Source organism: Mus musculus, chromosome 3, assembly GCF_000001635.26.
Source record: "Mus musculus strain C57BL/6J chromosome 3, GRCm38.p6 C57BL/6J".
Classification (NCBI taxonomy): domain Eukaryota; kingdom Metazoa; phylum Chordata; class Mammalia; order Rodentia; family Muridae; genus Mus; species Mus musculus.
Genome location: NC_000069.6, coordinates 106,535,828 through 106,547,374, shown reverse-complemented (window position 1 = coordinate 106,547,374; position 11,547 = coordinate 106,535,828). Strand labels below are relative to the sequence as shown.

Genomic DNA, 11,547 nt, shown 5'->3' with positions numbered 1-11,547 from the left:
TGAGCCGAGGGCTGGGGCGCTGGCTTCGCGGAACCGACCTTGTCTGGCGGGTCCACACCCTCCTGGCCCGGTGTTGCCAAGTCCAAGAACCGTGCAGCATCCTGTGCGGTCTTTGCTGTCCTTTTGGGAGGCGGTTAGTGATGTTTCCTGGCTCGGGCCACGCTTCTTGTTGGGCAACTTTTCTAGAAATTTCAACCCATATTGACAGGCTCAGAGATTGCCAGCTAGAGTTTTATTTCAGTCGCGTTCTTAGAAGGAGATTGCTGGGGTTTTTGCCTGTGTTCCCAGGAATGCTTGGCTGAACCTCAAGCTTTACATTTTACCGAGTTTGAGTTTTCCAGTTTGATGCTTGGCATTTTGATACCAGTTTTTACCAATGTTGTATCATTGCTGTTGAATATATGGCATTGCTAAAACTCTAACTCACCAGGCAACGTCTATTGCAGCAGGAGGCAAATTCATAGTCAGTTTTCAACGAGTATAGGAACTTTGTAAGTTGTTAGAATATTTCCTTTCTACTTTACAACTGTCAGGAATGTGTTCAGAATGTGTGTTGAATTGACTGGCTCAAACACAAGGAAACTGTATAAGACATTTGGAGCATTACCAATTTAAAACTATTGGCATTCGATGAGATTTGAAGCTTCAAAATCATTTTGCTACATATTTAGCCTATGCTGAGAATAACTGAAGTCCCTGTACAGCTGGTCATAAAGACACAACCCTTCCTTTTAAGAAACGAAGTAGGTAAATCTGACTCTCACATTACCAATTACATTTTATTGCATAGCACTTTCTTTTCTAAACTACATTTTGCTTTCTTCTTCTTCTTCTTCTTCTTCTTCTTCTTCTTCTTCTTCTTCTTCTTCTTTTCTTCTTTTCTTCTTTTTTTTATGGTTGGTTGGGTTTTTTTTCTAGACAAAGTTTCACTATGTATCCTTGGCTGTTCTGGTACTTGCTGTGTAGACCAGATCCGCACCAACTCAGGGATCCCCCTGCTTCTCTCTACCTTCTTAGTGCTGGAATCACAGGTGTGCACCACCACCCAGCTATATTTTGCTCTTTAAACTGGCTAGAAATGCTGGTGGTGCTCATTTTGAGGGCCATGCAGTGCTGTTTTTAAGAGAATATAAAAAAGAATACAGCTCTAGGCTTTTGGTCCCTCCTCCTCTGAAGTTATTTCCCCCTTTAAGGAACACACAATTTCACTTCAGCAAAACACCAGATCTAAGCAGTACTGTCTGCTTCTGAGTACAGAAAAGCCCCCCTGCCCCCAGACAAACATGTTTTATGTATCATTTGTTAAATAATGCTGAACTTATTCCTATGATCCTATTAATTTATTTATTTTTCTTTCTCTTGTTTTTCTTTCTCTTTTCTTCTATGGTCCCTTCCCTAATAGTCTCAGCCATTAGTATTTTACTTTAAGTAATGGCAGAGGTCAGAAAGCTGTATACCACTGAATCCCACTGAAATGCTTGTAAACATACTGTTGAATCAGTGCTGATAAAAACCTGGAACCCTTGTACATGGGTGGGGATCATGGGGGTGGGGCAGAAGGGAAGTTCTAGAATTTCACACAAGTTGGATATTGTGTAAGTTTACTTTATGGTCTGCTCAGCAGTTGAGTTTTCTGTTTCTGTTTTTGTTTTAAATGTGATACTTATCAGATGCCCCCTCCCACCCCGTCCATGACAGGACTAAAGTGGGTCAGACACTGTTACCCTGTGTTTTTCATGGGAGACTTGAAAACTTACAAATTGATGGATTTTAGTAAATTTATTCATTAACCATTGTTTCTTTGTCAAGCATATATCCATGCCTAATGGAAAAATGCTTTTGTCAGAAAATGACCCCTCTATGCCTCCAAAAAGTTATTTATACGATAACTTGGTTGAGGACGAGACTCATTCACCCCCACTCACACACCCTTTTGCATTTCCTGAGAACGTAGACTGCTATATCTTTCTAGGTCTAGAACAACCAAGTGCTCATTAAATACTAGAAGAATCATACTCAATAAATACTGATTTTCTTTTTCATGTCAACGGTGGTATGAGACTGTGGGGAAAAGAATGTTAACAAGACAGGAATGGGCCTACGGTCATGGAACTTAAGGAGCACTGTTGAGGGTAAAGACAAAATAAAGCCCTACAAACAAAACCTTCAAAGTCAGATAAGCGTTACAGGAAAGTAGAGCACTAGGGTCAGGTTGTAGCAGGAGGGAGGGTGTTTACTGAGTACAAGTGGAAAGGCTACCACAGCGGTCAATATTGTAAACTGAATTTCCACAGGCAGCCAATTTTTTTTTCAGTTTAAAATTACTTTCATAATTATGAAAGCCTGTTCTCAGTTAACAGGCTGTACTCTAGAATTGTAGGCTTTGTTACAAGCTCATTGGGAATTTTCCATTCAATCTAAGTAAAACTCGATGCTTAACCTCAGCCTGTGAACCCCTGCGTTCAGTGATGCTTCTCACTTCCTTTTCCTATCTGATGTACTTTTGTTCTACCTTTGTGATTTCCTAGGTACCCGAATAAGGCACACTTTACTGTCCCATTCTCTGCTTCTTGGACTATTCTTTATCCTGCTCTTACTACCGCGTTTACTCTTTTCTTCTGAAATGGGTAGAAAAGTTTGATGACTTCCACCCCTATTCAAAATGCATTCTTTCAACTCTTTTCTGTCTCAGCACTTTATTTTCTGTATAGTGTGTGTCATGCCGTGGTGTGATGTTACTGCTTGCTCACTGGGCTTTAGTACCTGCTGGGTGTGGGAACCTGACCATGCCTGTCTTGTATAGTAGGCACATTTGACACTTAGAACTTTCCTTTCATAAACAGTACCTTGACTCGTGTGTTTCTAGGCAATCAGCAATAACTTTTACTTTGCTGGGTTATTTTTAACTTTTATTTTTTTATGATTTTAATTTCTTCTGTAGTAAGGAACGATTTTCTGCCTACCTTGTTGGACATAGGCCTGACCACACACAATATTTGTAATGTCTTCCAAACTTCCATTCTCACACTCTTTATTCTTCCTCTTCTAAGCTCCCATTTGCTGCTCCTTTGGTGTACGTTAGCTTTCCTTTGGTAAAATTCAGATACCCATGGTCTGTAGTTGTTTTCCCATTAGCACTGGGTGCTCTCCCATGGGGTTGAAGAAGGAAAGGTGGAGATGACCTGGAACAGTGTCAGCAACTTCTGACTGTTGGCATAGGTTGAAAGTAAAGCAGTCATCAGTGTGTCTGGGATACTTGCGCCTGAATTCACATTTACAGTGCTGTTACTGGAAGCTGTACAGAGAGACAAAGTTGCTAGATTGAAATGTTCAAAAAACTCATTACCTTTTAAAAATGTATGGTTGACATAATGGCTAGGTCAGAAACAAATTCTCAACAATGTATTTTTCTAATGAACCCATAAAAGGTTAAGAGAAATTAGGTCATGAGGGGAAAATCTTAAAAGGAAAGTATCAGTTTGTCAGCTCGTCCTGCCAAATACTTAAACTTAAAACCATTAGGATCAGCTGCTTGTAGCTATCAGCTAAAATAGGCTAGTGCCCTCTGTGTACTGCCTTTAACAAAATAACAAACAATGTGAGGATGGAACAGATTGAGCCAACACAATAAAAATGGAACCAGCTCAACTTTTATTTCTCTTTCAAGAGGAATTCCATAAGAGCTGACTATAGAATGTCAAATATTAAAAAAAAAAAGTACCATCCAGTTTAGTTATAGAGAAATTGGCTACTATAGCCATACATGATGACACTATAATACTACTACTCAAAATATTAAAAAACGTATCATCCAGTTTAGTTATAGAGAAATTGGCTACTATAGCCATACATGATGACACTATAATACTACTACTCAGGAGGCTGAGACTGGAGCATTGAAAGTTCCAGGTCAGCTTGGACTACCAGCAAAATCTTGGCCAGCCTGGGCATACACAGTGAAATCCTATCTTAGAATATGAGGGGAGAAGGAGAGAGTAAAGAAATTAACTACTATACAGGTAGTTGTTTTGGTGATTGTTAGTCTGTCTTTCAATCTAAAGTGATAACATAGTTGTTTGCTTTTAAACATTATTTAAACATTGCTGTAGAATAACTCCTTGGTATCTTAAATTATATCTCTGATTATTCTTTGGAGATTTTTTTTTTTTTTTTTTTAGAAATTTGCCTAACCTGTTTAAAAAAAAAAACAAAGATGGAGATACATGATTGGCAGAGATTTTAGACATAAAAATGACATTAAATTTTTGGAATTGAGTAATATACATAATTTCTTCTGTATTATGGAAAGATTTTCTGCATACATTGTTGGACATAGGCCTGACTCCACATAAAAATTTGCAAGCAGTTAAGATAACTTTTGTTAATATTTGTTATATGTAAATCTATATTATATATGTATAAATCTATAACACACACACATATATATTTACATGTGTATATATATGTGTGTATATATATATTTATATATGTGTATATATATACATATATATATAGAGAGAGAGAGAGAGGAGAGATCCTGCTCTATATGTGACATTAACATTGTACTTAGTGCAAAGGTGTTCTTTCAACTTTTTTCACCTTTTACCTTAGTCCCTTCCTTTATTATAAGGCTTTATGCCATATTTCCCCATTATAAGGCAGACCCTACTGCTCTCAGGACTACCCTGCCAAGGCAGAATAAACTGGATCTTGTCAACAAAAAGGGAATGGGGAGGGCAATTGACTAGTTCCATTGTTAAGATACCCGAGATCCCAGATCACATTATAAATTCCCATAGCGCACTGTTTCTGGGAACTTCATATTCCTTTCCGGATAGTTTTAAACCTGAAGACCACAGTATGCCTCTTGGTATGGTTGGTTTGTTGCCAGTGTCATTGTAGTTCCATCAAGCAAGATTATCTTTGTTTTGTTGTAAATCTTCTGGTGTTATAGTCCTCTTATTCAGTAATGATGGGTTCCTCAGGAGAGTCTAATTTCTTTTATTCTTCATATTTAATCCTTTTAAATACTTTCTATTTTCTAGTTTCAGACTATGCTTTAAGTAAAATTACATCTCTCACCTGAACTAGTCTTCTGATTTCACTGAAAACACCTCACACTAAACACCGTATGTATCAACTGAGCATAATGGCATACACCTGTGGTCTCAGCTATTTTAGAGGCTGAGGAGTACGTGTGCAAGTATTCAAGACCAACTGACCTAGATAAACATAACAAGATACAATCTTAGTTGAAATTTTTTTTTCATACAATATACTTTTCATACAACACTTTCTCCTCCCAGATCCTCTTCATTCACTCAGCTCCGGAGCCTTTCTTTCTCTGTTTAAGAAACACAAAAACTCAAGAAACTCACAAACACACACACAAAAATAAATAAATCCATAAAATCACTAAATCGGAAACCAAAATATGCAAGTAAAAGGCCAGTTTGACAAAACATGTCCAAACAAAGCTTAACGAGAAAGAAAGTCTACAAAAATACCGTTCATTTTGTCTTGACCAATGAAGGGTAGATGCCATCAGAGAAAACTCATTTTTCCTTTGCAAGTGGGTGTCAGTTGCAGATAGCTTCTTGGTTAAGGATGGCCTTCATGCACACCTTTAAGCAGTGGACCCTATCTGCCTTGAATCTGTGCAGGCCTGATGTGCTTTCATGGTCACTGTGAATTCATATATGCATCAGTTCTGTTGTATTTGGAGGGCATTGTTTTCCTTGGACCCTTTAGGACAGAGTGCTCCAAATATCTCAACCTCTGCATGTTGCCCAGTGTGGGTTTCTGTATTAGTTCCCATCTACTGCAAAAAGAAGCTTCTTCCATGATGGCTGAGCAAGGCACTGATGTATGAATGTAGCGCAATGTCATTAGGAGTCATTTTATTGGTATGTTCCTGTAGCACAGTCATTCTCAACCTTCCTGATGCTGCAATGCTTTAATACAGTTTCTCAAGTTGTAGTGGCCCCCAAACATAAAATTATCCTTGTTGCTATTTCATAACTAATTTTCTTTCTTTTGTGAATTATAAATAAATACTTGTGGTTTTTGATCGTCTTTGGTGACCTCTGTATAAGGGTCATTCAACCCCAAAGGGGTTGAGACCCATAGACCAAAACCATTGCTTTATCAGAAAAATAGTATTTTATTTTTCCTAGTGCCTGCCTATCTAGTCTTAGGTTTTTGGCCACCCTAGCAATGTCAAGCAAGCATCTCATGGAGTAGACCTTAAATTTAGTAAGAGAGTGGTTGATTACTACTAAAACATTTATGCCACTGTTGTCCCAGAATAATGAAATACCATTTAAAAAACAAGCCAAAACAAAACCTCTTAGGCTAAGGGTATATTCTGAGTAGTGGAAAGGTTGTTTATCAAATAGGAGGCTCTCAGTTTAGTACCTAGCTCTTCCAAAAGGAAGGTTGCATGTAGTCCTTCCTTTGCTGACATTGTCCCTAGTTGCCCTTCCATCCCTCACCCCAAAAGATGACAAATTAGAAACTTCCCAGCTTCTTCTTTAGACATAAGTGGTCTAGCTGCTGTTTTCTTCTCTTCCACCTCTTACATTCAATCTCTAAGAATTTTCTGTTGATTCTTCCTTCTAAATAGAAATTAGTAGTTGACTTGACTGTCATTTGTACTAACATTTTTTGTTCCTAATATAAGCCCTCGTCACTTAAAACCATTGATATCATGAGCTAATTTGTAATTGTTCTTTCTATTTTGTCCATTGTAATTAATAAATATATAACTGTCCTTATTTATATTGAAAAGACTCACAATTATTTTCTTGTATGCTTAATTATAATAATTATGTTGTGTCTAGTCTTTTCTGATTCAGGTGCAGCACTTCAGGGAATAAGTACTCCAAGGTCCTTATGGCTGTCACTCAGTCTCCTTTCCTTTGTTTTCTTATTATTTGACGTCATCAGGTCACCTGCTGATACATGTGTATATAGTGCTGTTCGTCTAACTTTTTCTTTCTGTGTACAGTATCACCTGGAATACCATCCATAACCCTTTCCACCAATACAGGTTTTATCTTTGGATTTAGCTTTAATGGAAATTCTTATGTTTGTTTGACAATCACTTAACATCTATTGATTTGAAAATGTAACTAGTCTCTGCCTTAGTTTCCTTTTTTTCTGAAAAATTAGGATAATTAGCATACATACTCGCATAATACTTCTAGAATTATTATGAGGATAAAATTAACTAATTTATAAAGGGTTCTTAGTTTGCACATTATAGGTGCTTAATAAATATTATCTATATTGATCAAAGAAAAATGTAGTTTGAGAGGATGATGTTGTAATTTAGTGGTAGTTACAACACTTGCTTACAGGTACAAGACCCTGGGTCTAATCCTCATAAACACACACAGGTGCAGATGCATGTAAGATCATTTTAACTAAGTTATTCATTTAATATTAATTTACTAAGTTATCACCTCATTTTTATACACATGTATATATGTGTCAGCCCCTGTGTATAAAGTGACTAGCTTGTTTCCAACATTTGATCTCATTGTTAACTAGAAGCAGTGTAAGAGGAAATGTGAGCTGCAGAATCAGGTAAGTTGTGTTATGGAAGTGTATGACTATTAAAGTCCTATAACTTCGCTTAAAAGAAGTTTATACATTTCTTAGTAAGAGCTAGAATAAAATTAGATCCCTACATTAGCATCCTGTTTGATGTTAGTTCTGTTAGGCTGACTTTTTAATTTTAATTTACTGGTAATGTATCTCCTTCCAGCCCCCAGGTAAATAGCCACAGAAGGCTACCAAACAAGATAAATAATTGTCTCCAAGTAGAAGAAAACCAAGCTCCATGAGTGGGCATCGGTCAACAAGGAAACGATGTGGAGATTCTCACCCAGAGTCCCCTGTGGGCTTTGGGCATATGAGTACTACAGGGTGTGTATTAAATAAATTGTTTCAGTTACCGACACCACCACTGTCAAGACACCAGTTAAAACGGCTAGAAGAACACAGGTATCAGAGTGCTGGACGGTCCCTTCTCGAGCCCTTAATGCAAGGATACTGGGAATGGCTAGTTGGAAGAGTACCCTCATGGATTGCCCCAAATCTCATCACCATCATTGGACTATCAATAAATATCTGTACAACTATTTTGTTAGTCTTCTACTGCCCTACAGCTACAGAGCAGGTAAGAGTAACAATATGAAAGTTTATTATAGTCCAGAAACAATGTAATTGGAATTCTTAGGTCATTTTATGTAAGAGAAAATATTCTCATAGCTATATTAACTATTTTAAATATCCTATAAAGACTTCAATGAATTGCATGTAAGTCCTTCCTACTTTATATACAACTATTGCTTAACAGAAACACAAGAAAGGGGTATTTGAGATGGCATGTCTATAAGCAAGGCTTCTCAAAAGTGCTTCCTCAGCCAGGTGTGGTGTCACTAAGGAGGCCAAGAGAGAAAGATGATATGTTGGAAGCAGGTAGTGCCTCATAGCAAGTTTAAGACAAATCTTACCTGACCATTTGTTCCATATACATCTTACACAGCTTTTTTCTTTTAATTCCTCTTTTAGTATGCAAACATGGTTGATAAAGAGTGGATACATTTCTAGTTTCTTCTTTTTTGTAGACAGAATTTTCTCTAAACGTCGGGTTGGCTTCAGATTTCATAACTTCTAATCTTGTGATGAGATTACAAACATACTACACTACCATGCCTGGCTTATTTTCCCAAATAGCTTGCTATACTTCAGTCAGGATGTTTACAGAGCAAAAAACAATACAGTTGTATAATGACATCACATGTCCTTTGAGCCGATTTTCATGAGGCTGTCTGAAGCCTGGACTCCTGATTCCAATGGATTGGGTCTAGGTTCATGTATTTTTAAAAGGGAGCAGCAAGGAGGTGGTTGATGGAAATGGAAGGATTCTAATAATCCTAAGCCACACCTAGAAAGAGGGTCAGGGAGTAAGAGAGGGTTTGAGGGTAACCCAAAACATTAATAATTGATTGAACACTACAGAATGCACTAGGTAACCCTGGTTCCCTGTGATACTTTTCTTGCAGTTTTTTTTTTTTTTTAAGTGATTTGGATTTACTTGAGTACAGAGTAGAAAATGCTCTGATCACAGGGAAGTTTTAAAAATTGCTGTGAGGAAGCATCAAGGTGAGAAATGACTTTAGCACTCTTTCCATGCTCTGCATGGAAGGGATAATGTCCTTCAAAGCTGCATGGTAGAAATACTTGTTAGACCTTGCTTGCAGCTTTCTTCTGTGGTAGTCTGTCATCTCTGTGGTGGCAGTAAGATATCCAAGTCTAACCCTTTATTAAAGTCTTACTTGTGTTATAAGAATTAATGCATTCAGGATGTCTAGCATACAGTGCTCAGGAGATAGAAGCTGATTATTGTTTCATTTGGTCAGAGATTAAGTATATAACTTCTTCCCTATAGCTCCCTCCCATGCCTGATTTCATTGATGATATATACTATGTAGAACAAACAGCTAAGTCCCCCTTGAGTTTTTTTGTATTTTCTTTATCCATATTTTAAAATCAAAATTCTATAAATTTAGCACCCCAAAGAGATTCAGTTCATTATATCTGATTCTTTTCACTATTTTACCAGAAATGGTGGCAAAGATCTATGTACATGTGTTATGAACATTCTATATATTTTTATGCTAAATATTTTTTAAGCTTTTTGGTTTTTTTAATATTTTTTAGATTATATATAATCACATCATTTTTCTTTCTTCCTCCCTCCAAACCCTGCATCTAGATATCAGTCATACTAATAGAAATGATGGTCATTATTTGAATGGCTTTAACTGGCTTTGTTTTTGTTAGGAAAAAAAGGTTGAAAAAAAATTAATCAAAATCTCCATATAGAAATGGTGACCTGCCGGGCGTGGTGGCACACGCCTTTAATCCCAGCACTTGGGAGGCAGAGGCAGGCAGATTTCTGAGATCAAGGCCAGCCTGGTCTACAGAGTGAGTTCCAGGACAGCCAGGGCTATACAGAGAAACCCTGTCTCAAAAAACCAAAAAAAGAAAAAAAAAAAAAAAAAGAAAGAAAGAAATGGTGGCCTTGTTTAAAAATAGAGTACCAAAATATCCCTTTGATATGTTTGTTACTAAAATATTTAAATATTATCAGCTTAGTAGCTTAGATTTTGTTTGTTTCTTTTGTCGTTGGTTTTGGGTTTTGTTGTTTGTTGAGACAGAATCTTTTATGACTGATTACAAGCATGTGCTACCATACCTGCTAGGCTTTTGTTTTATTGCTTTTATTTAGTTTTACATTTTATGGTCCAGAGAGATAACTCAGTGGTAAAGATATACCTTTGCAGAGTTAGGCTTTTAGGACTCAAATCTGGTGGCTTATAACCACCTGTGACTCCAGCTCCAGGGGATCCAACATTGTCTTCTATCTCCCATGGGCATCTGCATAACATGCATATACCCACACATAGACACATTTACATACACATAATTCACCGTGTCTCTATTTTTTTTTTTTTTTTACTGTGTCTCTATTTAGTTTCTGTTTCCATGATCTGTCCATTAGTGAGAGTGGGGTGTTGAAGTCTCCCACTATTATTGTGTGAGGTTCAATGTGTGCTTTGAGCTTTAGTAACATTTCTTTCACAAATGTGTGTTGGTATTCTGCATGTCTGTGCAAGGGTGCCAGATCCTTGAGGCAGTTTGAGCTGTAATGTAGGTGCTGGGAGTTGAAATTGGGTCTTCTGGAAGAGGAGCAAATGCTCTTTACCTCTGAGCCATCTCTCCAGTCGTATTGCATATTTTATGTACATGAACATTAAAACTGAGTTGTCCAGTCACTAGTGAGTTGCCAGTTTGAGGGAAGCTTGTAAGGTAGCAGGAAAGACAGTGGTGGCAGGTACAGGAGGCAGCTGGTCACGTCGTATCTTCAGGCAGGAAGCAGAGAGAGATGGATGCTGTTGCTCAGTCACCTTCCTCCATTTTCCCTTCTCAGTCCAGGATCCCTGTGCTTGGGATGGTGCCACCCATACTGAGGGTGGAAGGGTGGAGCTGGTTTACTCTCCGCAGTTAATCTTTTTGGAAACAGCTTCGTAGATATACCCAGGAATGTGTTTCTAGGATGATTCTAAATCCAGTCACTTTGACAGTGAAGATTAACCATCACACACACCTTTCCTTACTATCCTTGCTTTTCTACAGGATTGGCAAATTGGCTTTCTTACATGCCTATCAGAGTTTATAGAACCTGACTGATACATGTGTTCCTTCCTTTGCCAGGCTTTTAACTAAGCTGAGACCACACTTGGAGTAGGAGGTTTATTTTGAGAACAAAACAAAACAAAAGAAAAAAAACCCTGAGAATTGTAAAATAATGAGAATGAGGAAAAAGTAATTAAATATTAAGTATTTTTACAGATTTACAAAAGGATGGAAAAGATAGAACCAAGAAAACCTTAATCTCTATTTTTTGTGCTTAGAATTGTTATTTTGCTTTTTCCTGACAGTGTGTACACACTAATAGTTGAAGTCATCTGT

The 11,547-nt window shown here is 37.4% G+C and overlaps 1 protein-coding gene across 10 annotated transcripts in view; it reads left to right on the top strand.

Annotated features, from left to right (window-relative positions):
- The window catches only part of Cept1 (choline/ethanolaminephosphotransferase 1), a 45,543-nt gene that overhangs the window by 428 nt on the left and 33,568 nt on the right, over window positions 1-11,547 (top strand). For 9 of the 10 annotated variants that reach the window (XR_375610.3, XR_001783787.2, XR_003954431.1 and 6 more), the window contains exon 2: window positions 7,772-8,185. Coding sequence is in view for 6 of the 10 variants with exons in the window: in NM_133869.4 (NP_598630.2) it covers window positions 7,847-8,185 (339 nt within the window). In the remaining 4 variants the exon portion in view is untranslated. Of the gene's footprint in view, window positions 1-4,228; window positions 7,591-7,771; window positions 8,186-11,547 lie in introns of those variants that run through there. The other variant, NM_001357819.1, reaches the window with a different exon arrangement.